This window comes from Penicillium rubens, assembly GCF_028828025.1.
Source record: "Penicillium rubens strain IBT 27055 chromosome Unknown utg000002l_segment0_segment0, whole genome shotgun sequence".
Lineage (NCBI taxonomy): Eukaryota > Fungi > Ascomycota > Eurotiomycetes > Eurotiales > Aspergillaceae > Penicillium > Penicillium rubens.
Genome location: NW_026890600.1, coordinates 4,008,134 through 4,034,766, shown reverse-complemented (window position 1 = coordinate 4,034,766; position 26,633 = coordinate 4,008,134). Strand labels below are relative to the sequence as shown.

The 26,633-nt window shown below is 49.2% G+C and overlaps 12 protein-coding genes across 12 annotated transcripts; 7 read left to right on the top strand and 5 right to left on the bottom strand.

The window, feature by feature from the left end:
* Window positions 1-124: 124 nt before the first annotated feature.
* On the bottom strand, window positions 125-382 carry N7525_004003 (uncharacterized protein; the record flags this gene model as incomplete). Its single annotated transcript, XM_002566234.1, has 2 exons — window positions 125-195; window positions 244-382. 2 exons carry the CDS (start codon window positions 380-382, stop codon window positions 125-127), a joined length of 210 nt encoding a protein of 69 aa, XP_002566280.1.
* A 1,012-nt stretch (window positions 383-1,394) lies between these two features.
* Window positions 1,395-2,889, top strand: N7525_004002 (uncharacterized protein; the record flags this gene model as incomplete). Its single annotated transcript, XM_061212886.1, has 5 exons — window positions 1,395-1,584; window positions 1,819-1,892; window positions 1,947-2,326; window positions 2,396-2,457; window positions 2,513-2,889. 5 exons carry the CDS (start codon window positions 1,395-1,397, stop codon window positions 2,887-2,889), a joined length of 1,083 nt encoding a protein of 360 aa, XP_061069907.1.
* Window positions 2,890-4,550: 1,661 nt separating this feature from the next.
* On the top strand, window positions 4,551-6,647 carry N7525_004001 (WASP family protein; the record flags this gene model as incomplete). Its single annotated transcript, XM_061212885.1, has 4 exons — window positions 4,551-4,760; window positions 4,826-6,170; window positions 6,227-6,562; window positions 6,616-6,647. The coding sequence occupies 4 exons, from the start codon at window positions 4,551-4,553 to the stop codon at window positions 6,645-6,647; spliced, it is 1,923 nt and encodes a 640-aa protein (XP_061069906.1).
* Window positions 6,648-7,372: 725 nt separating this feature from the next.
* On the top strand, window positions 7,373-7,858 carry N7525_004000 (uncharacterized protein; the record flags this gene model as incomplete). Its single annotated transcript, XM_002566237.2, has 1 exon — window positions 7,373-7,858. One exon carries the CDS (start codon window positions 7,373-7,375, stop codon window positions 7,856-7,858), a length of 486 nt encoding a protein of 161 aa, XP_002566283.2.
* A 1,017-nt stretch (window positions 7,859-8,875) lies between these two features.
* Window positions 8,876-10,758, top strand: N7525_003999 (CorA family magnesium transporter; the record flags this gene model as incomplete). Its single annotated transcript, XM_002566238.1, has 3 exons — window positions 8,876-9,424; window positions 9,485-10,125; window positions 10,176-10,758. The coding sequence occupies 3 exons, from the start codon at window positions 8,876-8,878 to the stop codon at window positions 10,756-10,758; spliced, it is 1,773 nt and encodes a 590-aa protein (XP_002566284.1).
* Window positions 10,759-11,086: 328 nt separating this feature from the next.
* trm44 (tRNA (uracil) methyltransferase) lies at window positions 11,087-12,238 on the bottom strand (the record flags this gene model as incomplete). The annotated part of the gene is made up of 1 exon (XM_002566239.1): window positions 11,087-12,238. The coding sequence occupies one exon, from the start codon at window positions 12,236-12,238 to the stop codon at window positions 11,087-11,089; it is 1,152 nt and encodes a 383-aa protein (XP_002566285.1).
* A 648-nt stretch (window positions 12,239-12,886) lies between these two features.
* Window positions 12,887-13,253, top strand: N7525_003997 (uncharacterized protein; the record flags this gene model as incomplete). The annotated part of the gene is made up of 2 exons (XM_002566240.2): window positions 12,887-13,133; window positions 13,213-13,253. The coding sequence occupies 2 exons, from the start codon at window positions 12,887-12,889 to the stop codon at window positions 13,251-13,253; spliced, it is 288 nt and encodes a 95-aa protein (XP_002566286.2).
* A 319-nt stretch (window positions 13,254-13,572) lies between these two features.
* On the top strand, window positions 13,573-14,555 carry N7525_003996 (histidine phosphatase family protein; the record flags this gene model as incomplete). Its single annotated transcript, XM_002566241.1, has 4 exons — window positions 13,573-13,748; window positions 13,824-14,087; window positions 14,198-14,413; window positions 14,492-14,555. 4 exons carry the CDS (start codon window positions 13,573-13,575, stop codon window positions 14,553-14,555), a joined length of 720 nt encoding a protein of 239 aa, XP_002566287.1.
* Window positions 14,556-14,752: 197 nt separating this feature from the next.
* On the bottom strand, window positions 14,753-15,184 carry N7525_003995 (DASH complex subunit HSK3 family protein; the record flags this gene model as incomplete). The annotated part of the gene is made up of 1 exon (XM_002566242.1): window positions 14,753-15,184. One exon carries the CDS (start codon window positions 15,182-15,184, stop codon window positions 14,753-14,755), a length of 432 nt encoding a protein of 143 aa, XP_002566288.1.
* Window positions 15,185-16,377: 1,193 nt separating this feature from the next.
* N7525_003994 (ketopantoate reductase family protein) lies at window positions 16,378-18,942 on the bottom strand (the record flags this gene model as incomplete). The annotated part of the gene is made up of 5 exons (XM_002566243.2): window positions 16,378-18,055; window positions 18,111-18,540; window positions 18,611-18,651; window positions 18,703-18,823; window positions 18,909-18,942. The coding sequence occupies 5 exons, from the start codon at window positions 18,940-18,942 to the stop codon at window positions 16,378-16,380; spliced, it is 2,304 nt and encodes a 767-aa protein (XP_002566289.2).
* A 4,248-nt stretch (window positions 18,943-23,190) lies between these two features.
* On the bottom strand, window positions 23,191-25,210 carry N7525_003993 (ATP-dependent RNA helicase SUB2; the record flags this gene model as incomplete). The annotated part of the gene is made up of 5 exons (XM_002566244.2): window positions 23,191-23,236; window positions 23,301-23,558; window positions 23,613-23,973; window positions 24,030-24,440; window positions 24,958-25,210. The coding sequence occupies 5 exons, from the start codon at window positions 25,208-25,210 to the stop codon at window positions 23,191-23,193; spliced, it is 1,329 nt and encodes a 442-aa protein (XP_002566290.2).
* A 312-nt stretch (window positions 25,211-25,522) lies between these two features.
* Window positions 25,523-26,191, top strand: N7525_003992 (ribonuclease P Rpr2/Rpp21/SNM1 subunit; the record flags this gene model as incomplete). The annotated part of the gene is made up of 1 exon (XM_061212884.1): window positions 25,523-26,191. One exon carries the CDS (start codon window positions 25,523-25,525, stop codon window positions 26,189-26,191), a length of 669 nt encoding a protein of 222 aa, XP_061069905.1.
* Between the last annotated feature and the right edge of the window lie 442 nt (window positions 26,192-26,633).

The window sequence follows — 26,633 nt, the reverse complement described above, 5'->3', positions numbered from 1 at the left end:
TGTTGGTGATGGACCTAGTTTGGGCCATAACCCGCTATAGGTATACAAGGGCAAGTTGCCTTGAATGGCAGAAACTGGTATTAAATTAAGTACAGATAGATAAGCATTGTTGATCGATGTTCTCTCAGTTGGATGGCTTGTTTAGTTCCTTCGCGCGTGCCTCGAGCTCCTCTTTCGAAGCCTTGGGAGGCATATCTACAAAGTGTCAGTCGCGGGCCTGTGCAGATCTAGTAGCCAACTTACTGTCCGGAATCTGGGGTCCCTTTGATAAGAAGTCTGCTGCAGTCGCTTTTTGGGGTTGTTGCCCGGGTGTCTTCTCGGCCTCGTTTCCTCCCTTTTGGGGCGCAGATGGGAAGTCCGACGACTCGGGGATGACCGGCATTTTGTAGAGATAGGAGAGTTTCTTGTTGGGTTGTCACTAGCTAATGTAGCTCTTTTTCACTGGTAATAGATCAAATAAATCTGGTAATTCGTTGATGGTGAGTTGAAGAGACAGGTCCTGAAGGTTGGTGGAATGTCTGCTTTATAGATCTTGAGCGGGATGACGTCGGTGGTCGGATTGCAACGAATAGCATGATATAGTTGCCTAAACACGTTCACTTCGAGAAGAAACAAGCTGCAAATGCAAATGCAATCCATTTGTATCTACTCCGCACCTAGGTAGCTATACGTCCTTGATCTCCCCTGCCAGGTGAGGCTTTCCTATCTAAGCTGCCGCCACTTTTATAAGGGCGCTCAGAATCAGGGCTTACTAAGTAGATTTCAGTCTAGGCTGGCTCTTAAGCTGCTAGGATTAGTGTCTAATAAACGCTTAGTGCGTGGGAATAGACAACACAATTTATGTTGGAACGTATCATGAGCTATAACTCCATGGATAGCGGGTATGCTATTCAACTATAGTAATATCCAATACAACATAACTACATAGATACCAAATGGGAGTTGACACATTAGAATAAAACAACCTATATTTTGATTGTGAAGGATTTTATCCCTGAAAAGTTCAAATTAGCTAAACTTAGAACTACCTGAGAGGAATAATCCGCCACTGATGATGGGACTCTAACACGGGCTGGATTGACCTCAATACAACAAACCTTGGAAGGGATTCATGCAGGCGTTACGATGAGATGACTAAGCGAAACGAAGCGACTCATTCGCCTGTCCTCCCCAGATGAACAGCACTGCCTCGTATGATTGCCCATGTTCCGTGGTTAACGAAAGAAAAAAACAAGAGATATTTGATCTGATTCCTTTTTCGAGGCTGCGACATCTAGTTCCAGCCCTGTCTTTTGTCTCTTCGTGCCATAGCCAACCTGTCCTACGCCAGATAATATGTTTCTCTTGCTCAACAGATACAAGAAGATTGCGAGGGTGCCATTTAGTATGCAACTATGCCGCAAAAATACGTCTTAGCCTACCTACAGTTCCTGCAAGCTGCTGGCTTGCACGAAGGCCGAATGGAAGAAACTACGGTGCCAAGCATGATAATCTGCAACACGATTATGCTAGTGCTGGCCTCAGCTGGAGTTTTTGTTAAGCTTCTAATGCTGGGCCATCCTCGAAATATTGGCGCCGATGGTGGTACGTGGCCCATAAAAAAAACATCTGAATTTCAGCGCTGAAGAAACGATTAATTTTCAAGCCCTTTGCGTTATAAGTTGGGTATGTCATCTTTCTACAAAATAGATGACCTCTTTGGTCTTGCTGATTGTACATATAGATTTTCGCCTTCGTGTTATGCTTTACTCCTATGTGGAGTATCGTCTCCCATCTCACACGTCACGCACTTGCAAGCCCGCTCTGACACACTAACAGTGACTAGATATGGATACGGCAAACACATCGAAGCAGTTGAAGCAGACATACCTGCGATATCTATGTTTTTGAAGGTATGAAACCGTTAATAGCTTCGAAACGTTCATTAGTGCTTATAAACACGATAGCTTGTCGTCGTGACTGCTATTTCCTATCTCATTGCGATGACTGCGATCCAGGTTTCATTTTGCCTACTCTATAAACGATTATTTGCAGTGGCCCATGTCGGCTGGCCTTACTGGTTTCTGATAACCATTGTGGTATTGCAGTTTATTGAAGAACTGTTCGTATTTGTTTTTCAATGCTCGCCAATCCGAAAGCTTGTGGATGCCACCGGTTTAGTGCAAGGGAGGTGTTTGGATCTTTACGTCTTCTACATTATTCATTTCGTCACGAGGCTGGTCACAAATATTGCGATCTTCACACTGCCAATCCCAAAATTACTGAAACTTCAGATGAAGCGTGGAGTAAAGGTGGGTGTTGTCTTATTTTTTGGACTTGGTCTATTGTAAGCCTTACCCTGCTACAAGTTCTGTATCTCAATTTTGTGCCATAGACTGACCTTACACATTCCTAGAGTTTGTGCTACCAGCATCATCCGAGCCACTTACTTGAAACGCTTCCAAGTCGACTACACATGTTTGTTGATACTGTCCGTTATGTCTTAGAGCTTTTTCTAACAGCTTTTCATCAGGGGACCTCGTAAACGCACTAAATTGGTCAGCTGTGGAGGTCTGCACTGCCATATTCATAGCCTGTATTCCTTCATTCAAGGCTCTGATTACCGTGTTTTTCCCTTTACTGCGAAAGTACATGGGATTCCCAAGTGCCAGCACGCCTCATCAACATATCAATGAGGAGAACTCTGGCGACTCTCCTACCGATTATTTCAATTTACCTGTCACCCAGAGAGTCCAAACCACGCCTGACTGTTTTCCTCTACCCTCCCCGGTCGTGGATTATGACGAACCCACGAATTTGATTATGTCCGGTGCGATACCCACTGTGCCTGAAGATCGTGCCTCACGCCAGGATCCGTGTTTAGATTACAATATCGGTGGCAGTGCATAAAAAATAGGTTAAAGTGATGAATCAATCTGATTGTTAGTCATGTTGTGGAAATTTATAAAAGAGCAAGTAATACTTTAACATCATTGAGCAAGCCTTATACTGCAAATTTTGCCGAGCAGTCACTGACCGTATCGCGAAAGTACCCGCGGAGTGTCTCGATCGACGGGTTCCTCGATTTTTGAGTGGGTATCCCATAATATTAAAGGGGTTCGGAGCTGAATCACAATAGCTTTCAGCACATGCTCTTCGAGAACAGATTACAAACTGAAAATTGTGCTTGGAGACCTGTGGTTGGATCAATTGGTGCCTGTGAACATGCTCTTTCGCCACATATACCATATATAGTCTTCAAGGGGACGAACCTCATGTTACTATGGTTTGATGGCCTTCGAAAACACTGGGCCGTTAATCATAGTCCAAGCAGATGGACATGTGGTGGGATAGGCGTTAGTTGGCTCCAGAAACACTTCATTCCATTACGGAAAGTCGAACCAAAGGAAAATATCGTCTCTTAGATCCTGAATGGATACGACAGCCATCTCGTACCCTCATTTGATCAAATTTGCGCTCCGAACAACATCTTACCTTTCTTTCTATATGCCTGCGCACACTTATACTTCCTATCCTATGTGATCTCTTGATGCTGATTGTAGATCGCTTTATTGATACCTTCCTCAAATTCCCCAAGCCTAGTGGCAATGCAACCAAAGAGAGCATAGGAAATCAAGTACATAGGTATAATTTGTTGGTTATGTTTACTGGATACAGCGGTGCCGTGGGTGTAAGGAACACAATTAGGGGCATGCTGTAGCTACCTAGTATATAATGATTCAATTCAAATTCATGGTGTAACCAAGATAGTAGTAATATGAAGAATTGAAAGGCACCAGAAATCAAACTGCTCTTTATTTGAAAGGTAAATACTACATAGCATTCTACCGCAACAAGTATATCCATCCATCTCCATCCATACATGGTCAAAATAGGTAGTTACATAAAGTATTACCATGTAGTCAAAACCATCCTCTTAAGGTCTTCTTGACATTTTTACACCTACATATGTACATATGTATTTATAGAAAGCCATCTGGGCATGGTCACACACCGCACAATCACCTAAATTTGTAGTGAGCTCGTCTCTAAGTATGATATAAAAATTCATTGAAATAGGCATATTAAACTGCAGCCCACAATCCTCGTCACTCATGAACATGTCAACAATATTCTATCAATTTGTATTTTCTGGATGTCTGTTTTGAGATCTGACACATCAAAGTATCAAACAAAAAGAATCCTAAATAAGTATGTAGTGACCGTTAGCCACACCTTAAATAGTACAAGACAAGTACCACGTGCCGGTGCTGCGGTAGGCCTAGGTCACTCCGGTGTATTGCGCCCCGCCTACGCCTTCTCACCTCCGAACCTCTCCAACACTCAAGGCAACCGCCGGTCGGCTCCTCTCTCACACCCTGGCCTTCGAATCTAATCAATTACAAAGAAACCTGACCGCCCGCCACTGCCGTATCAGTCGGTGTGTTGAGGGCGCTATTTCATCATTCGAAGATACCCGCCCGGCTGCAATGTGTGCTCTACCCACGTAACCACCCTTCGAACTATCACCTTTCCCCTTTCTATTCAGTGGGGGACCACCTCGATTCACCATGCCCTCCATACTCAGTGACGCCGACAAGGAAACTGTTAAGCGGAATGTCCCCAAACCCGCTAACAAGATCCTCGCCGTAGCTGTCGCGCGACTTTACGTCGCCTACCCGGATGGACAGAAATGGACATATACCGGAATTCAAGGGGCTGCTGTCCTCTGCAATGACCTTGTTGGAAGGACTTTTTGGCTTAAGATAGTCGATGTCTCGGTAGGCGGTCCATACTGGTGTTGAAGAAAAGAGTAGAAGTGCTGACAATGCATTGTTCTATGAAGCCCGCTGGCAGGGGCGTGATCTGGGATCAGGAGATCTATGACAACTTCGCTTACAACCAGGATCGAACCTTCTTTCATACATTCGAGCTCGAAGCCTGTCCCGCCGGCCTGTCCTTTGTCGACGAAAAGGAGGCCAAGACCTTCATCAAAAAGGTGCATGAGCGCGAGAAACATGCCAGCAAAGAGACCAGCAAGACTCCTTTCGCATCTGCTCGAGGCCAGGGACCTGCTCCCGTTACCAATGGGAAAGTAGGACGGTCTTTGTTTGGCAGCTTGTTGCATCGTTCGAGCCCAGCTCCAAGTGCACCACCGCCGACAGCACCTGCGCCTTCAATACAGGTTGCTCCTCCACCTCCGACGCTGTCCCCAAGCGCGCCACCGGCTAAGCCAGATTTACCGTTTGACACGAGTGACCCCTCTTGGAAAGGACTACTTGATGAGCTCAAGGGGATGGGAATTACCGAAGACCAAATCGCCGAGAATTCTGAATTCATCAAAGCTTGGATTGACCAGAAGCAGGCGGCGGCGGGCGAGTCTGCTCCTGCTGAAGATCAGAATAAGCCGAAGGCAGCTCCTCCACCGCCACCCTCCGCACCCCCAGCTCCGAAAGTGACCTCAATCAGTCCTCAAGACACGGGTTCCAGCTCAACAAGCAGACGGGGACCGCCGCCGCCCCCTCCGTCACGGAAAACACGTTCTGAAGCACCAGAAGAACCGGTCTCCCTCCCCCCTCGTGAGCCATCTCCGCCTGCGCGAAGATTCAATGCGCCACCTCCACTTCCAGATGCAGGCAAGTTCGCTGAGCCTGCTGGCCCTGTACCCCCGCGGCGTCCACGCGCAACTTCGAACGTCAATGCTGGGCCTCCGCCGCCCCCGCGACCACCAAAGACACCGATGGATGATAGTCACAATGTTCAATCGAGTCAATCTCGATTTGGAGTACCACCGCCTTTCTCTGGTGATCGCAAGGTGTCTGCGCCACCGGCACCCCCCAGCCGTAGCCCTGCACCAGGTGGCCCTCCCCCTCCGCCGCCTCGCACAGCGAGCCCAGCTGCACCACCTCAACTGCCGCCCAAAGTGCCGCCCATGAGCACTACAACCGGACCCCCTCCACCCGCCAGAGGTCCCGTTTCACCCCCACTTCCACCCCCACCAGCGCCTCGACCCGTGCCAGCTGCACCGTCTTCTCCTGCAGCTCCTCCTCCACCTCCACCTAGAGGACCAGTATCGCCTCCCCCCGCCCCGCCCTCGGCACCTACGTATTCTCCTAGCGTCCCTCCGCCGCCTCCGCCGCCTGGCGCTGCAGCACCAGGTGGCCCCCCGCCCCCTCCACCTCCGGGCCGTGGTGGCCCATCAATTCCCCCCCTCCCCCTCCTCCGGCGCCTGCTTCGCGGGCACCAGGTGGACCACCGCCGCCACCTCCACCACCTGGAGCGCCTGGAGGTGGTGCTCCTCCTCCGCCTCCACCCGCTGGTGGTGCTGCACCACCCTTGCCAAAACCCTCCGGAGGGCGTGACGATCTGCTAGCGTCCATCCGGGCTTCGGGTGGCTCCGGGGGCGGAGGCTTGCGCAAGGTCAAGGATACGGAAAAGAACGATCGAAGTAAAGCGATGGTACCCGGTGGTGCTAATGAGTCTTCAGCTACAAGCCCCAATGCAGGAGGCGCCCCGCAAGGTGGTTTGGCCGGCGCATTGCAAGATGCTCTCAACAAGCGAAAACAGAGAGTCAGCGGAAGTGGTATGTCAATCCCAACACTTAAACGCGGATCCATATTCTAACCATGTTGATAGATGATGAGAAAGACAACGACGACGATTGGTGAACAGTTACTTTTCGGTGGGATTGTTCAAGTATTTCAAGATACCAATGGCCTTTGCGCATTATTGCGAGCATCGAGCATTCTGTTTCTTGGTCCAGCATTTTGCCTAAAAGTTTGGCTTCAAGTGTTAACAAAAGAGGGGCAATGCACTCTGTATATAGCTTTCAATGGTAGATTCAGTGGATTCAAGAGATAGTCTCAGCACGAGGAAGTAGATGTGGTTTTTTTATTATCTGTCTTAGTCCGATGCCGGCTACATGCATACGCTTATGCCCAAGTGGAGTTTAGCTTGCACCCGTGGATCGCCACCATAAATAGCCCAGGGCTGGGCATAACTCCCCGGGCATCCATAGCTTTCATCATTATCTCCAAGACCGTCCCTCTGTCATAGTCACCGGTTTCGAGTTTCGCCTCAAAAATACAGCTCTTAATCCGAGATGAAGCTTGATCCTCCATCTCTTGGGTCTTTGCCCGTTGAAATTCTGTGCTCGGTCTTCCGTCTCTTGGACCCTCTTGGGCTCATATCCATCAGCCAAACGAACTCCAAATTCCGTACAGTGATTCAGCCAAAACAAACTCATTTACTGGAGAGGTTGCTTGAACTTGAATGCCGAGAAGAAGTCGGAGGGGTCACGCCCGTCTTTCGATCGAAGGACAACCACCTCGTCCCTGACTTCACGTCAAAAGAATGGTATGATATGCGCTGGGCCTGTAGCACCTGTCTCAAGATGCTCCCACATACAGCATTCGACAACCATTATATTATGCGGCTGCAGTACCGCAAGCCATTGCCAGGATCCCCGGCAGCGAAATCTTACACAAGCTGGGAGTCAACACGAGATGGGAAACTTCGCAGACCGTACCGTATACACAAACAACAATTTAATTCCACGGATGAGGACCGGAAAATACGGCGTCGATATGGTCTCGCATCTAGGTGCAACACATTAAGACCGAACCACCCTGTGCGCGATAGGGGCGCAAGATTGGCCAGCTTTCAAGACAGCGGCATGATCACATTTCAAGGCTTTAGTCTGGACGAATACTGCAGTATCACACAAGAGGAAGAGCAGGTGCTTCTGGATCATGAAGCACGCCTCATTGAGAGAGAACGTTGCGGCTTCAAGCGGCATTTGCGCAAGTGCAACGAATGCCGCTTCAGGCGTGGTGAGCTTTCGTCTACTGTGCAGAGAGGCACAGACAAGGTCCCATAGTACCGAGCCGACGCCTGCCATTTGCCAGTGCCTTGGACCGATACTTTCCAGGTGTTTCCGCCCTAATAACAGTGTGTGCCCAACCGCGAATGCATCCTGTTCAATGCGTGTATCGCAACAACGCTTTTGATTCCCTCTGGACTATGTATATGATGCGATGCCCAGTATGTTCGCACTGGCAGGAATCGCGTGCGTTTCGCCTTGGTGCGGCTTTCAATCACTGGGCACCTACCGCCGACTCTGCCTCGGAGCTCCAAAACTGGGACAAAACTAAAATCACCGGAAGTTTCATTGATGGCTTGTCCTGTAATCGTTGTTTTGCTAAAGAAAAGGGGCACGAAAAGCTTCGTGAAGTGCTGGTGAATTGGTTGGACTGCTGCTTGGATAGCGAGCGACAGCGGCTAGGGTATCTGCTTTTGGGTGGCTGGGAGACGCTGTTAAGCCGGTACCGACGGCTTGAGGAGGTAAGCGACGTCATTGAGGCTAGACATTTTCTATTTGACATTCAGCTTGTTGTTGCAAAAGTTCAGAAAGACCACGAGTATCTCAGAATTGTCCTCAGTGATATCTTGACATTATGGCTGGGCTTTCGTAAGTGGGTTACCGTATGGGAGAACATGGATTCCGAATATCGAAGTTACTTCAAATACAACCCCTGTGATGATCTGTGGTTCAATAATTATGAGCTGATTGGGACACACTTGATCTGGGTGATTGAATGCAAAAGGGAGATAATGGAGGACAAGGGTAATGACCTGGTTGACTGGGCACTGAGCCGAGAAGGAAGTGCTTTGACCTAGGCAATTAGTATTAGTCGGTACCAATACAAAATCACTATTCCAATCTCACAGTACAAGGCATTTAAGAAACAGCGAGCGGTGTTCTTATAGTTCTACAACAGTTCCAAGCTTGTATAGTTCTGGTCCTCGGGTCAACATTGTTCCGGGCAACGGGAAAAAAGCGTATCTGATCTGATCGGGAGAACCTGCGATACAGCTCGGTCGATAATCCAGAGACATGCTGTCTCCGAGGCTGTCTGCACCTTCTGCCTCTTTATTGCGCTTCCTACGATCACAGTCTGGGTTCTTAACCGCACCATCAGCATGCGCTTATCCGAAGCGTCTTGCTAGTCGCGACAAAAGCTTCTCGACAGGACCATCCCCGAAACTCTCAAGCTGGACGCGTCTCAATGCTTCCCATAACACCGTAGCGCTTGGTACAACACTGTGCGACACCCACTATGGAAAATCGAACCCCACTAGAGCAACAGTGTCCTCGCCCTTGGCGCCTACGCAGCTGAAATTGTCCCGTCATGCATCAACCAAAAGCCGACCTTTTCTCCGACGGCTGTTTGATCTCAAGCGGAACAAGGCCTCCGACTACAAGCATCAAGGTCCCGCTGGCCCCGGGCTTATGGATGAAGGGACGGAGGGAATGTTCAATATTGGCCGCAGCCTATCAGCCAAGGCGTCAAATGAGCTGCGAATTCGGTGCACGGAGTTTGATATCAATGGGGACGTCACACTCGTGAACGGAGAGTTCCGAAAGCAGGAGTTGATTGCCAAGGTTGGTAAAAAGGACTCGAGTTCGAGTTCAACGTTTGCTAACCGGTGAATCACGATACAGTATGGTCTCCTTCCTCGAGATCTACGCAAGATTGATTCGTCAACTCTCCCTCATATCCTGGTGCGACCTAGCGCAATTCTCATCAATCTCCTGCATCTGCGAGTTCTCATTAAAGCGGACCGGGTACTCGTATTCGACGCCTACGGATCGACAGACTCATACATGCAGTCGCTGTTCATATACGATCTGGAAGGAAAGCTCCGCCAGAGACAATCCCAAGGTGCCGCTCAGCCTAGTCAATCGCTGTCGTACGAGTTTCGCGCGCTGGAAGCCGTTCTCATTAGTGTCACGAGTGGCCTGGAGGAGGAGTTTAACGGAGTGAGAGATCCTGTCGTGCGGGTTCTCCGTGCACTGGAGGAGGACATCGACCGAGATAAGCTCCGGCACCTCCTGATCTACTCCAAGAAGCTCGGTACATTTGAGCAGAAAGCTCGCCTGGTACGAGACGCTATTGACGATCTGCTGGAGGCCGATGACGATTTGGCAGCAATGTACTTAACTGAGAGGTCGGTCGGCAAAGAGCGAGAAGAGCATGACCATCAAGAAGTGGAAATGCTTCTGGAGTCATACCACAAAGTGTGCGATGAGATTGTTCAGGCCAGTGGCAATTTGGTGACGAATATTCGCAATACGGAAGAAGTGTAAGTTTGATCGCTCGTTACATGCGGAAAGCACCTCTAACACAACTTAGTGTCAAGGCTATTCTCGACGCCAACCGCAACTCGCTCATGCTCATGGATCTCAAATTCAGCATTGGAACACTCGGCCTCGCAACAGGAACATTGTTCTCTGCTCTCTACGGCATGAACTTGAAGAATTTCATTGAAGAATCAGACTTCGGATTCGGCGGTGTCTCCGTGATCTGCTTTGCTCTGACTGGTATTGTCTGTGTCTACGGTCTCGCCAAACTGCGCAAGCTTCAACGGGTCCGCATGTGGGGTGAGTCCGGCATGGGAGGCTCTACATTCGCTCCCCTCTCCCCAAAGCGCAGCGCACTCGGTGGAAATCGCAACAACTGGCGTGCCGATTCGATCGAACCGGTCTGGGGCAGTCTCCCAGGAGAAGGCCGGTCTGAGCGCATAAGACGTCTCAAAGAGAACGCGGCTGCAGCTGCCGCTCAAGCTGCATCGAGAAACTCAAAATCGACACCTGCCAATTCCCAGGCTGCTATGCAGGCATCAGCTACGGCCTCTAACAATGCTCGTGCGGAAAAGGGCAACGATCATGGCAAAGAGACTGTCCGCCCCGAAGGTCGTACTAAGTCCGATGCATGATACGCAGTGATTGAAGTATGTCTGACGGTTTGATTGCGTTGTAACGGGAGCTCAGGCGTTTTGATTCCGATCTTCAACTCCCTTTTGAGTTGAAGAGGTCTGTAAAATCATTGTACATTAACACACTCCTCTTTCTATTCCCCCACTCTATGTTTTATATTTCGCTTAGATGTGAATAGATCTAGAGAATATCTGATGACATATCAATACTATTCGTCTTTAATTATCATTTTCCTTGACAAAGGCCCTCCGCCCTGCTTCCTTGGAGCTAAGTAGTTGCAACCAGTATAAATGCTATTCACAGGAGATTATATTCATTTGGGTATCCTTATTTAGCTTCGTGCACTTTCCCCTGTTCTTGGTGAAGACTCTTCGTCCGTTCAACCCAGAGCCTAGCAGCTACCTGGACGCCACCGTCTTTGGAGCATTCACGCTCAACCACTTCCATAATTTTCTTCAAAACAGCATCTGCTTGGTTCTGTTCCATCGGAGAATCTCTAGGACCTCGGTTCTTTATCCATTCCCCTGTGACCTGCTGACGACCTCCAATCAACGCCATGTTAATCGCACCCGGAGTGCGTAGCCATGTCTTCTCAACATTGAACCCAATCTCCTCGGCAACACCCATTGTTTTTGCGGCGAGGGATCCAATCATTGAATTCAGAAACCCGCTCTCGGTCTTCTCTTCGATCTTGATTGCGCGAAGTGCCTTCAAGTCACCAGACGCAGGCTGTAGGTTCTGCTCTATGGAATCATCGACTTTCCTTGCCTCGGGATCCCCGTCCAGACTCTTCTGCACTGGACCACGCTCCTTTGGCGGCGGATACCGATACGAAGAACCAGCGAGTGAACGAGAACAGCACGGGACCACAAAGAATGGCAATGGCGACGATGGACTTGATAGGGCGGCCAGTATAGGAGTCCATACGGTAAGCTCATCTGCATGGTCGGATATGATGAATGTATTATCCGGGAAATCGCCGGTGTGTATCTCCGCACCAATTCCTTGCAAGTCCAGTACATCCACAAAAGGCCGAGGGATGAAAATTCTCTCTTCGAGGCATTCCTGTATCTCGACTGGAAATGTCTCCCAGGACTTTCGGCGGCAGGCGTCAAAGCCTACACCCTTGTATCCTTCCATGAGAAGTACATACACGAGGATACCATTCCCACAAGCGAGATCCACGAACCCTGGGAATGACGCTGTGTTTTTCAATGACTGCTCTTGTTCTGTTGCCGGTCGAGTGCCGTACATGCTCCTCCACAGTTCAATTAGACATGCAGCGAGAGATAACTGCTCCAGGGCTTGGTTGGGCGATTCAAGTTGTTCAACCCAGTTCTGACGCAACTTTTCTGCATACTGGAGTTTGAGCCGGGCGTATGTGTTTTGAATGAGGTGTGCCGAGACAATGTCCCCATCTCGATTACCTTGCTCAACCCAGTCCAGGCTCACATTCCTAGATGTGGATCGGCGTTCCATATTGGCGGTTTAGATGAGCAAATGTGGCTAAGAGTTTCAGTGTCCTGCTCTCTTGGGGGGTTGGATGGCTTCCCTCGGGGCTCATTTGGGTCAGGGAATTGGCTTTCCACTGTTTAATTGGACATGTTGGCATGGGTATTTGCCTGGCAGAATATTCAACTGGATGCAAAGAGTACAAACAGGGCGGAAAGGAAGGCGGCAGAGCCTACCTAGGTATAGCCTATCTATAGAAGCATTGGATGGCCGCAAAAGGGGTGAATGGCACACTCTGTAACCAAATGGCCCCGGTGGTATTCCTGGCCTGGTCAATATAGCCTTGACGTTATGACAAACGATAGAGGGCCATTTCAAGGTTGTCATACAGCCAAGTTGCTGTGTAGACTACCTAGGTAGTTGATTGAGGCAGAATAAGAACTCTGAATCTTGTCACAGATCCATGGATGTATGCAAAATATCCTGTAAGACGAATTGAAAAGTACCAGGCGTATCCCTATGGTCCACGTGCAAGATGTGCGCGTCAACCCACGGTAAGACAACAGCAGTCATCACTACGCAACCATAAAAAGATGCTATAAACACAACAGACCAAAACGAAAGAGAATAAATCCTCCAACTCTCCATCCAAAAAGAACAATCCACCAATACAAAATGAACCTGATCCAACTCCTCCTTGCCCTAACCCTCCTGCCAGCAACCATAGCTGGGTACCCCACGTCTCATCCTCCTACCGAAGAACACCATGACAACAAACACAACTGGACCTTTGACCTGTTCCACAACAAGCATTGCGCCGGAACTACAGTCAGCTACGCGGGACAGGGGTCAACGGGCTGCCGCACTAATCTTGAGAACGGAGGTGCGGAGGCTTTCATCAACGTCAATATCGATCGGAACTGTAAGGTGAATTGTTCCGGGATAAGAGATGTTCACGACATGCGATGATCGAAGAGATCAAGACTGGAACCACTACCAAGTGCAGGCCTATCTCGCGGAAGAAAACGGCCCACAGTTTTGAGGTCTCTTGTCGGTGATATCTTGATACCCTCCAGGGCTCTGGGGCTTGGTTATTCAGCTACAAGGGACCTCGAGATATCATCGGGTACCAAAAGATAACATAATGTCTAATTACTAAAAAGAAATCCCAAACACTTGAAGTCCAATGTGCAAATGTGCAAATGTACCTTTTGGAAACTTCCATAGAAAAAGGTGATAAGCCCGTTATCGGGGTCCACCATGACGCAAAGAGAGGAGCTGAACTACTTGAACCGGATTCTCCCAGTCTTCATTCCCTTTTTTCCCCTTTTCTTTCTCTATACTCAATTCAAACATATACAATGGCTCCCCGGTGCTTTATTATCCGCCATGGCGAGACAGAATGGTCGCTTAATGGCCGACACACTGGTCTCACCGATCTACCACTGACAGCCAATGGAGAGAAGCGCATTCAAGCGACAGGCAAAGCCCTCGTCGGGAACGACAGACTAGTTGTTCCCAAGAAGCTCGTTCATGTGTAAGAAATAATCTGTCTATGCTGCTGACTCATTATTCCACTCCAAAGACAAAGACAACTAACACGCCGTTCTAGCTTCGTCTCGCCCCGCACCCGCGCTCAGCGAACCCTAGAGCTGCTCGAGCTTGGCTGTCGAGGACGGATGCCTTGGAGTGAACAGGAGAAGCCTGAACACAAGGAGGCGATCCGGACCGAGGCCGAGGTTGAAGTTACGGAGGCGATTAGAGAGTGGGACTACGGGGACTATGAGGGGTTGACGAGCAAGCAGATCCGCGAGCAGCGAGCTGAGAGGGGCGAGGGGCCGTGGAATATTTGGACCGACGGATGTCCCGGTGGAGAGTAAGTGGTTCTTTTTTTCATTGTCTTCTGATTCTAGGCCTCGCCTCCAGCTATGTATTGAATATTTTTGTGGTGTCATCTCATGCTAACATTCATTCCCCTCCTGCCAGATCCCCCGAGGACGTCGTTCGCCGCCTTGACGCTCTGATCGACGAAATCAGAAACAAATACCAGCGTCCTTGCTTCGAGAACCCGGATGACCCCAAGGGCGATGTCCTTATTGTTGCGCACGGCCATATTCTGCGTGCTTTTGCCATGCGCTGGACCGGGAAGCCATTGACGGAAACAACGCTGATTCTCGAGGCTGGTGGCATAGGCACACTCAGGTAAGACTCGGCCCTTTAAGCAGAGAAAAATTCCCATCTGCCGTATATGGAGCATAACTAACATGACTGAAAAAATAGTTATGAACACCATAACATCGATGAGCCAGCAGTCATCCTCGGTGGTCAATTTGTGGTGGAATAAAATAACACCTTAGTTGGATAGAGAGGACATAGGAGAAAGGAGGTCATATCTCTGCTGTTAGACATTAGACATATGTTAGCATAAGTCATGGAGCCCATCACCCACAGCCCATTGTAAAGCACTACAACAACAATCCTGACCAATCCGACTCACCATATCATATCAAATCAATACTCAATCATTGATGATTAATCAACTCAATCCTCATCACTCTCCTCCCTCTTTATTCCCCCCTCTTCGGAATCGGCCTTTTTATCCTTATCCGCATTTCCCTTAACCCCCTCCTCGCCCAGAATCTTCGCAGACCCCATAAACAGGGCCCCAGAATACCCGCCTAGAAAGCGCATGTCCCCCGCCTGCACAGCGGTCATGCGGAGAAGGTTCTCTGTGTCGGCGAGATTGGCGTTGAGCTGGGCGAGCTGGGCATGGAGGTGGGCATATTGCCGCGACTTAGCAGCGGACATGGATGGGGTCGAGGCGTTGGAGTTATAGTTGGGGGTGTATGTAGTGTTCGGGTTGGTGTTGAATGTGTGGGTTGCTGTAGTGTTGTAGTTGCTCCCTGGGAGGGTTGAGGGGCGGGAGTATGTGGTGTTCGATTCTTGGCGGCGATGGATTGGAGGGGGCGGCATTTTGGGTGTGATCTGCTTGAAAACAGGATTTGGTGGGAGTGTGGTGCTGGGTATGGGTTTTCTTTGTGTGCAGGTTGGATTGATTTTGAGGTTGGGGCTTGTTGACATTATTTGACCGCGGGTTTGTTCACTATCAGGTGATCACGTGGAGATACTCTATTTTATAACTTCCAACCTTGGAAGGATGTATTATGTTGGCATTCGAATCTCTCATGTTGTTTGTCAAACAGGTACTTGGAACATTTGGATGTAATAAACTGTAGCAACCTCAACGATATAACGGAAAGGTCTATCAATTCGTGTGCTCCTTGGAAGAATAAAGTGCTGTTCAAAAGACGCAGCGAAACTGACCACTGCGGTGCACCCTCCACTCATTTTCTCAGCAAAGCGCGAACCCAGCAAGCAGATCAACACAACTCAATGAACCGAATAAATTCAACCTCCGCTCTTTTGGAATGCGCCAGAGACCCAGAGACCAGACCACAAAATCAAAGACGAGGCCGTTTGCATCAAGCCACTCGGATGAGAGACAAGGAAAAAGACATGACAAATGAAGGGAATACCGGGAGCGGAGCGAATGATGATAAAACAGACAGAATGAAGACAATAGGCGTATACGAGTCTAGATGGGAGGGGAAAGGAATGCGCCAGCTGTGTAGTATACAGTCATGCAGAGAGATGAAAAGGTAGGCAGGGAGGCCGACGACGCTATATCGACATGCTGTAAAGATGAAAACGGAGGGAGGAAGAGAAACAGCAAGGATAAGGATGTCCCAGTCTAGGCTCGCGTACTGGCCTCATTAAAAATCGATAATGCCGCGAAACAGAATGAGTATCGATGCAGAGCAAATCACACAAAAGGAAATAAAACACGCACGCACACCTCGTTATACTAACCACACTCCGAAACCGGAAAGAAAAAGGAAATAAAAAAATTGAGCAACGAATACCCCTATGTCCCTCATGTATATGTAAAGAAGCGAACAGCCCAGTATTAACCAGTGCTTCGAGAGCACGGGACCGAAGAATAAAGTCCCCGCATAATGACACCATGATGCAAAAAGGTCCAAACATGACCAATTTTCAGCGGACGATGATGGTCCACGCCGAGGAAGAATGCAATGCCGAAAGGGAAATCAATCATGGAACGCCGGTCAGCCGTTGGGAAAAGCGGAGGGAAACCCCGTTTCTTCTTAGCGAACGGGCGCCGCGATCCCCTGGCCGCCGAGGCTGACCTGACTGCTGTGAGATGAGGGTTCGGAATCAATATTTGCACTAGCTCCACTATCACCACTCCCCGCGCTGGCGCTCGCACTTCCGGTCAGATTCTGGTTTTTAGGAGGACCTTTAGCGGGGAACGCGTTGCTCACCCCATAGTGTTGCTCAACTTGCTGCGGCCCTACCGCGTTTCCTTGTCCCGGAGGATACCGCGGCACCGGCGTACGCATGTTACCAGGAGGCGATGGCTGGCCATTGTGAGGTGCACCAGGGGGGCCAAGACTGTGTTCACGGGCAATTGGAGGGCGGCCCATCCGGGGGCCTCCTGGGCCGGGGGGTCCATGGGGTCCGGGAGGCCCGCCCATTGGAATTATAGGAGTCTGGCTGTTTCGCCGGCTTTGTGGGAAGGGTCGAGGTGGGTAGTCGCCCATGTGGCTTGCCGTTAAAGAATTGGCTCGAGAATCCACGTGCATCTGGTTTCGGTCAACAGCTCCATATCTGTTGGAGGAGTAGCTCATCATGGGGTTGTCCATGAGTGAATCATGGAGACCTGGGATTTCTTGCATTACACGTTCGCTCGTGCGTTTCCTGCCAAAGTAGCGGTTGAAGGCTGATGAGGACGGGCGGCTGCCTCCAGAGGGAGGAGTGTTTATACCGAATTCGGGGTTTTTACGCAACTGGCTGTGGCTGGGGCCCTTGCGTCCACGGCGGGAAGTCATGCTCATCATATCGACACTGTCAGGGTCGATGTGAGGGATCGCCATGTTATCCATTGGATCGAAATAATCCTCGTCTTCTTCGTCAAAGGCTGTAGCAGGGCGGGAGGGAACCGGTCCACGACGTCCTGGGCCCGGGGGGCCTCTGCGCATGCTCATCTCTTGTTCACGCAGCTGCAGCTCGCGTTGACGAAGCGCCAGCTCTCGCTCCCTTAATGTCAATTCAGCAGCAGGGCCAGATGCTGGCTCGGGGTACCCATTTCCATTCTGATGCGGTATAGTTGGTTCACCCTGTTCGTCATAGACAACCAAATGGCTGAATTCTTCGAGTCCCTCCAATGATGGGTCGCGCTGAACTCGGTTGGGAGGCGGCATCGGCATCGGTCCGCCTGGGCCTCTTGGCATCATACCAGGGGGTGGGCCTCGTCTCTGTGGCGTGGGCATGCCCATACCCGAGGGTGTTCGGCTTCCACGCATAGGTGGCGGGCCACCATTCATCATGGGTCGCTGCTGTGGAGGTGCGGAAGACAATCGGGGAGGCGGCTGACCCATGACGGATGCAGGTGGAGACTCCTGCCGGGGCTTGTTCTGGTTTGCGATATTGACGTGATGTAGCATTGCATACATTGTTTCGATTCGGGGAATGCGGACATTGGACTCGATTGCCAACTTGATTGGTGACCCTAGGAAAGTCTCAACCTCCATAGGGCGTCGGCCCTGGAAATCCGAGTACATTGTGGTCGGAGAGTCCAACGCGATCATTCTTTGGACCGTCTTATCCCGGAAATCGCCCGGGAATGAGCAACCGTGCGCAGAGGCCAGCTCCATCATTTCGTCAATGATGCCCATTACCAGTGGACGAACACCGGTTTTTTCGAGCAGTTGTGTATGGTTTGGGGTTTCGAACACGACACTTGCGGGATGGAAGGCGATGGGGCTGGGAGACGTTTAGCATGCAAGTTCTAGATCCAAGCGAATCCGAAGTAACTCACCCTATCATTCGGTCGAACTGCTCCTGTCTGATATTATCCGAAACCTTGCAGTCAACCTGACCGGAGTTCAAAGTCATTGCTAACGCCGCTGCCATATCGCTCTGGATTGATGTCGGGATGGAGGAAGATTTGTTGGTTGCGCCCACGTAAATCTCGCTCGAGCTTAAATGTTCGAACTCGCTAGGGCCCGTTTGGGAGATTTCCACGTTGGAGACGAGAGAAAGGATGACGTTGGTTGGGTATCTTTGCTCAAGGTGGGCTTCAATGCCGAGGGTATTTGTGGTATTCACCAGGATACAGGTGTGCTGGGGAGTGACGACGGATTCAATAACGGAGGCAAGGTCATAGACATCCGGTAGGGCTTTCACGCAGAGGATGACATAGTCGTAGGCATTTTCACGGGATGAGGCTTCTTCGGGAGCACGAACAACTATAAATCGGGACAGGTCAGTCGGGGTCCTGGCTAGGGCTCAGGCCGAGTGGTGAAATCCGAATCTCACCATGTCGGGGTTTGAATCGTTCATTGCCGAATGCTTTTGATCTGCGGAGGGAATTAGCCATCTGTCTGTGACACAAGAACCTGGATACATACTTAAATGAGACACCGTATTGAGACACAGCGTCAAATCCGGATTTCCAGACCAGCGTAACGTCACAGGAAGTTGTCGCCTGAAGTCGCCATGAGAGAAAGGCAGAGATCGCATTGCCGCCAACTACACAGACTCTAGTTAGACGACGAACCATCTTCTTTTTTCGTAGTATCCCAGACGTTGAAATCTAGGCTGAAGTTGAACTCACCGGACAGAATGCGCAGACGTGGAGGAGGAGCCATCTCTCAAAATCTGGAAGGAACTGGGGCGGGAAAGTCCCAGGTCAAAAGGTCCAGGTGCCCTATAACAGAGGAAAACGAGAGAATGGAAGAAAAGAGCGAAGGGTGAGTGAAGGAGAGAAGAGGGAAGAGGAATGGGGGGGGGGAAAAAAAAAAAAAGGAAGGAGAGTTGTAATCAGGAAGGATGAAATTCGAATGGAAGTTTAGACCGGGGGGGAAGGAAAAGACAGGGTTGTCCACGTTCAAGTTTATTTTTGCCCGTGTTAGTTATCTTTCTCTTTTCCCTCTTACTCTCTCTTGACTTCACGCTTTAGGAGAGAGAGAGAAGGAAAAAAAAAAGAAAGAGGGCAAAAACGATTGAATGCGATCGGTCAACAAAATATCTTTTTATTTTTCTCCTTGATACTCGCAAGCCCTCAATGATCGTGGATCCCCTCAGTCCGGAAACGGAAATCAAGGAGCGATAAGAATATTTGACGACGGGAAAGAGATGGATGCAGATGTTCTTGATCTTGTCGTTCTTGATCTTCTTTCTTTTGCTCTCTTTCCGTCTATCTTGGTACATATGTACTCATACACACTCTATCCGTTCTACTCCCTACTCCGTACATAGTAAGGATCTAGCCTCCACCTCATCTAGCCATTTTGAGGCTCTCCAATATAACAATAGAAATAATGGAGCTCTTTTCTCATATCCTACGTAGTAAATACTTAGACACATGAATAGTTGGAGGTATCTACACCTCAATTATATATAGCAACTTGTGTTGTGTACTAGTATAAGCTAAAGGTTGAAGGTTGGGCACTGTACGGAGTACATATGCCTTGATAGTCTGATGCTATATTTAACTTATTTTCTTTTTCCGATCATACCGAGAAATACGGTAATTTTCAAATTGACTTTTGTTGGCCCACAAACGGTCTCTCCGATCTGCTTCGGGCCTTGTTTTTTTTTTTTTCTTCGCCCCCCCTCTATGTACATCTGTACTCCGTGGTATATACTCCGTATTGTACTGCTCTTTTGAAGTTCGCTCTCGGGGATTTTCACTAGAACGCGTTTTATGCCGCGTCTTTAATCTCGTCATCTACCTCCACTCTAAAAGCATTGAACCCACAGTCTATCTCGGCCGGAACTCATGTCGGGCAAGATGTAGACCTGTCAACAAGGATAAGCCTATGATCGGGAATCCCACCAACCCAGTACGTTTGTACTTTGTTCCTGGAGACATGTACCGTAGGTGTTATCTTCCGGTATGATTCTCATTTTAGACCCGAAGTAGACAGCATACGATATAAACTTGTATCTTCAGTTGCTAAGATGAAGACAACATATCGGGCACATTCTTTGAATCATTCCAAGGGGATAGATAGGTCTAGTTTGGCTCCCGCTAAATCCCACATACGGCATCAAGTGTGCATGTATACGGTACCTGGAGTGGTTCACACAACATGCAGATGAACGCATCAATTTTGTATCCCTGATCGACATCCAATTGACAACTGGACTGATGTACCACAGAAAATGGCCACCGGGCATTGTACATTGTATGTTGTACGATTTGGAACAACGGTGAGAGGGGTCGATATCCCCCTCTTCCTCCCCACCATCGTGACATTCTCTTGAACCTTGGAATGTTGTAATTCTGGAACAGCCTGTGGTAATACAAAAGAGTGGAAAAAAAAGTGCATCAATCCCGATACCTTGGCAAGGATATTCACGACCTTTGATTTTAGACTCGTTCAAACTACCTGACTGGGGGACATAGGTCACCAATCGATCCTGCACAAGGCGGGAGGCTGAGAGGATTCCAAGGGATGTCCAGGATCGACCATCCGCATGCCTTAGAAGGGGGAGGCGGAGTTGATAATCCAAGCATACCAAAGTAATGATCGACGCGCGTGCCGAAGCAATGATGCTTGCAGCTTGGACCGCATCAAGGGATCGTCCCCAAGAGTCTTTCTGATATCGGGGAATTTTCTTTTAGTTCATTCAATCTGATAATGACATAAAAATAGGCCTGGTATGCTATGGCATGCTCAAGCAGTGTGAAATGCAGGTAGTAGCTGCAATGGCTGTAATAGTTGCAATGTGCTGTTCCGGTCCAACATGAAAGGGCTAGAACATGGATCAATCACATCTCCTGTAGGCTGGGGTTTATCACTTGGGACCAGTCCAGATCTCTGGGGGAGACGGAACATGCGATGTAATAATAAAACTAAATTTGCATGTGCACAAATAATAACCCCTTGTGTAGGTGGAACCGCAATGATGACAGTACATTCGACACCTCTTTTTCTTCTCTCGGGGCCGGAGATAGACAAAACCGACTAAATAGGATGGTGTATTCTATTCCATTCCGCACAATATACGTATATATCCATTCAAATGTTGATGTGTGGCCATGCCGACAGGTGGCAGGGGCACGAACCACGTTAGCGTAGACCCGGAAACAGATCTTCAATATAAGAGCATCATACTCCGTACATATGTATTGTGTTCTCCTCAGCCACAATCGGTCTTTGCTATAAGGAATGATTTTATGGTGTTAGAGGGGAAAGCCACAGATGTCATGACTGCGCCCCAGGAATATCGTAATTGGGCCTGAAATTGGGCTGAGTACGGAGTATATGAGTACCCATATCATATTAGAGAGTTTCCTACCACGTTTTACCATAGATTAGCAACGATCTCACAATGCAAACATCATCTCGCTGAAACCAAATTAATCTTACAGAGACCCCCCTGGCTTCCATAAAGCCTAGAGCCCATGCACAAGTCGATTATGGCCCAATTCTTCCGGAACACCGCGGATGTAAGAGAAAAAGGAGAGAAAAAAGTGGTGAGAATCGTGAATCGTTCTCGTACTTCGTACAGAAAAAAAACCACATTTGTACTAAGAGGGTCCCTCAATCGTATCAATGCAGAGCCATTGGCCGATCATAATTTCTGATCGACCCGTTCCACACTATTTCTTGTGTCTAGTTGATTGGGCTCCCAAAGTTGAGAAGAGCTAACTATGTATTCCGTACCTAGGTACGATGCTGTGTGCATATTGTAGCTTACAAACATGAAGCATCTCCAAATCATGCGTCGAATGCAGACTTTGCGCAACTTATGAGACTCGTAACTCACGGCAGCTCTAAAGCGAGACTGGACATTTGAAAATTCAAAATCCGAGACATGTCTTCTTGGTTTTCTCTAGTGCTTGGGGCTAAGCCAGGTCGGTTTTCACCTTGATTTTCGCCTCAAACAGGGTAATGTATTAGGTAACTGTAATTTATCACCTGGGCAGGTCTTTTTCTGTGCTTTACGCTTTACGCTTTACGCTTTACGCTTTACGGCTTTATACTTAGCTTCGAGTTATGCGGCCCATATGTATATATATACATAACTTATGTTCCCTCAGGTACACGGCACTGCGCACTTCACAGTAGATAATCTTGGTTTTTGTCTACATACATATCTTGCTACTTACCCTTCAAGAATATGGCCGTTTCCTCATGTGCATGTGTTCAGCTTCGTAGTCGTCATGACTTCCCTTCAGCATGGCCTTGCTAACCATACATGTACATATTTATGTTAGTTGGCAGGTACCCTAAAGCACGCATATTTCACCCAGGTTAAGGTGATGTCTCGCGTCAGTCAAAACCACGTAGCTGATCCAAGGACTGCGTAAAGGATGATCAAAAGTTGATACGAAGGCTATGCAAGTCAGATTGGAACCACAACCACTACATACATTCAGGTTATAGACATATTGCATGGTGGGGGTTTATTCCTGGGCCCCTAGTGTTACGTTACAGATGGACCGGCTCTAACAGTCAAGATGATCGGAGATTGAATTCTGTGTCTGTATCCACTTTAGCTGGATCGGATCTTGGCAGGGTCTTCCGGTCGTCTGGTTGACACCACGACCGCAGCGCGGTGCATATTTTCTATCTGATTGTCTCCGGCTTTGACTTATTTCGCAGACGTCGATAACTATGATATCGCAACTCCACATTGAGATCCCAAGGTCCCTGTCAGGATACAGTCAGGATACGGTTGGACAGTCTTGCAGAGCTAACCCATTCTTGCTTCCATTGCTGTTTTCGAATACATGGAAGGGTTGTGCCTCACTTCAAAACCACAGAAGGGCAGAGGCAGGGCCCAACGGCGGAGAAAAACATATCAAACCCCGAGCTAGTGCGCCATAACAATTGAAAAAAGGAATAGAAATTTCAAATCAACAAGTTTTCACCTTGACACGCCTAAGCCATGTAGGTGGTGGAGTCAACACCCGCCTCGGGATACTCACTGTGAAGAACAGGGTTAGCCTTTCGTCAAAGGGCATCATGAATTGGAATTGAGGGAAACTTACGGAAGAGCAACCTCAAAGCGCTTCTCAATCTCCTTAAGAACCTTCTCGTCATCCTCGTTGCTGACGAAGGAGATAGAAAGACCCTTGGTACCGAAACGACCGGCACGACCAACACGGTGCAGGTAAGAGTCAGCGTCGGCGGGGAGATCGTAGTTGATGGCGAGGTTAATGCGCTCGATATCAATACCACGACCGAAGACATCAGTGGCAACACAGATACGCTTGTTGAACTCCTTGAACTCCTTGTAGCGCTTGATACTAGATGGAGGTCAGTAAATCGCTGCGGCCAATGGCGAACTCGGATGAACTTACCGCTCCTCCTGGCTGACACCAGAGTGAACTGCGATACTGGGGAAGTTGCACTCGCGCAACAGCTTATCCAGCTCGTTGGCACGTTGGGTGCTCTTGACAAAGATGATGACCTGGTTGAATTCGAGGTTGTCCAAAAGCTCATTCAGCTTGCGGTTCTTCTCCTTCTCGTCGAGCTTGATGTAGTACTGCTGCAAGCCGTGGAGGGTGAGCTTGGTATCGTCATCGACATAGACCTCCAGCGGGTTGCGCATAAACTTCTTGCAGATGGGACGAATCTCCTGGGAGAGGGTAGCACTGAACATCATGACCTGCTTGTCGGCGGGAGTCGCACGGAAGATTTCCTGCACATCACGGCGCATGTCTGAGTGAGGGTATTAGTGGGATGTGATAATTGAATCGTATCTCGCATGCACGTACCAATCTGGTCCAGCATCTTGTCACACTCGTCGAGAACGAAGGCCTTCACGTTGCGCAAGGACAATTTCTTGTCACGGACCAACGCGTTCAGACGACCGGGAGTGGCCACCACAATGTTGGGGTGGGTTTCCTTGTTGGACAGGATTTCGACGTCCTTCTGGATCGGAGTACCACCGTAGAAGACCGCAGTCTTAACATCGGGCAAGTACTTCGAGAAACGGGCGTACTCGTTCTTAATCTGATAAGCGAGCTCACGGGTGTGGCACATGACCAGGATCTGGCACTCGCCAGGAACGGGCTCCAATTGGTGGAGGGTGGTGAGAACGAAGACCGCGGTTTTACCGAGACCAGACTTGGCCTGGCAAAGAACGTCGACGTTCAGAATGGAAGTCGGAATGCAAACTTGCTGGACTGTTGGAAGGCGGAGCCGATGTTAGATTGGGTTCGACGAAAGAAGAAGCAAAAAAAAAATCCGTCTCGCAATGTCCGTCCATCCCCTGACAACATCACATCGATGCGTGGGCGGTCATCTTCCACCACTTGGTCAGATCACCATCACTGTATGTCACATTCAAAAGCCATGCTCTTTGTGAATATCCTATCATATTCTGCAGACAACATGAGGTGCGCCTCACAAGGAGACAAACGTGATAGATATCAGTCTTGCACCGCATGCGCCAATATCCACGAAGTACGTGGGAGTTGGAGACAGAGGCTCAGGCTCAGCGCAAGAGCGCCGCAGGACCAAACACATGTATATTGTAAAGAATATTGTCCTTTTCCAGGAGCAATAATCCCCATGTCGTCTGCAGATTCGAAACACGACGGATTGCCAAATACCGACAGAAGAATCTTCCCGCAAGGATGGACGGACGTTGGAGATTGGACAAATGGAGGAACGCTTGTGGGAATAATGAGTTAGACTAACCCTCCGATGGATGTTCGAAGCCGCAGTCGGTGATGGCGCGCAGAAGTTCACCCTTCAGCAGGAAGTCGCGGAAACCGGTTGAGTGGATACCGACGTAGCTGCCCTTCTTGTCAGGACGGCCACCGGTTACAGTCAAGTCACCCTGCTTGTCGGCATCGCCATTGGTGGCGGCAGGCGCAGCAGTGGTGGCCGGTGCAGTGGTGGTCTGAAGCTCCTCATCAGAGTAGTCGATAAGATCTTCCTCGTGAGACATGGCGACGTAAATAGGCGAGTTTTAGGGGGGAAAGGTAAAAGTATTGCGAAAGAGAGATGACGTTGGGTTGAAGTGAAAAGAAGACAAAGGTAGTAAGGAGAAGAGTATGGACCGCGGGAATGTGGCAGGTCTCGATAGACAAAGGTGCAGGGGAAGAAGTCGCAAGGCGGTAGGACGAAGACCTCACCAAGGGAGTATCACGTGATTGTTCAGCCTCACCGCTTGCGGACTAGCGTCAATGGGAAGCTTTTCTCGAATTGCAAGTTGCAAACAATTTTGAGATCCACTTGGTGATCTGTCGAATTTTCGAGAATGGCAAAAGCCAAAGGAAAGAAGGAAGCCAAGAATTCTAAGAACTCTCAGAGCCATATTCGAGCACGGCTGGATTACCTACACCAAGCCGCCGCATATTTCCAGGGCAAATCTACACTCGCCAAGGATCAGAACGCCGAAGTTCACAACAATGAGCACACCTCAGTTGCTGTTCATATTGACTCAGGGGATAACGGACGCCCAGTAGACACTCAGCAACAAGTCTTCTCCGTGAATCAAAAGACGACTCAAGAGCCATTGAGAAACCTCTCAAGGGTATGTGTATCACATCTACGCGCTGTGGCAATGAAGACGCAGATTCGGCTGCCGATCACACTAAAAAGATCAGTGTGCAAGCGCTGTGATACAATCCTGGTGCCGGGGCTGACTTGCTCGCGCGAAACCAGAAACGCAAGTCGCGGCGGCAAGAAGCCATGGGCCGATGTACTGGTCGTCCGGTGCCTCTCATGCGGGACTGAAAAGCGATTTCCTCAGACGGAGAAACGCGGGAAAAAGCTCGTTGAGCGCCGCAAGGAAAAGGACTCGGCCTTGCTACGCGGTGTGAATGCACAAAAAGCGGATACTTCTGCGGCGTCGCAAGGAGAAGCAGTCGAATTGCGTGAAGAGAACGTGCCAATGTTGGATGCTGCAGATGTGTCAATGACGTGAATAGCACCCGCAAATCCAGTTACCACGCGTGGGGTCATTTCCATATATGAATTTTACGCCCTGCGCATTGTCACATGTCCTGCAGAACACAAAACCGGGGCAGGTCACACTTTCAGCGTGCGTTCGTCGACAGGCGAGTGTGCCAATTTTTGCTATATCGATGATATGACCAAGGTGCTCTGTGACGGCCGTCGGCCACAGTCTTTTTTGATCGGCTTTTACCATGACATCTCAGCTACAATGACCAGGGGTTTCGATAAAACAAGGAGAACCGTGTCCACCCTCATCACCTAAAGAAGTTTCAAACCCCGTGAGTAGCCTCGATATACCTCCAGCAACCACCCCGACGACCTGCTTGTTCAAATACAGGTCCTGACATTTCAATATCCATGTCGACCTTGGAGGACTCAATGCAACGCGACGTACGATTCAATTGTTTTGA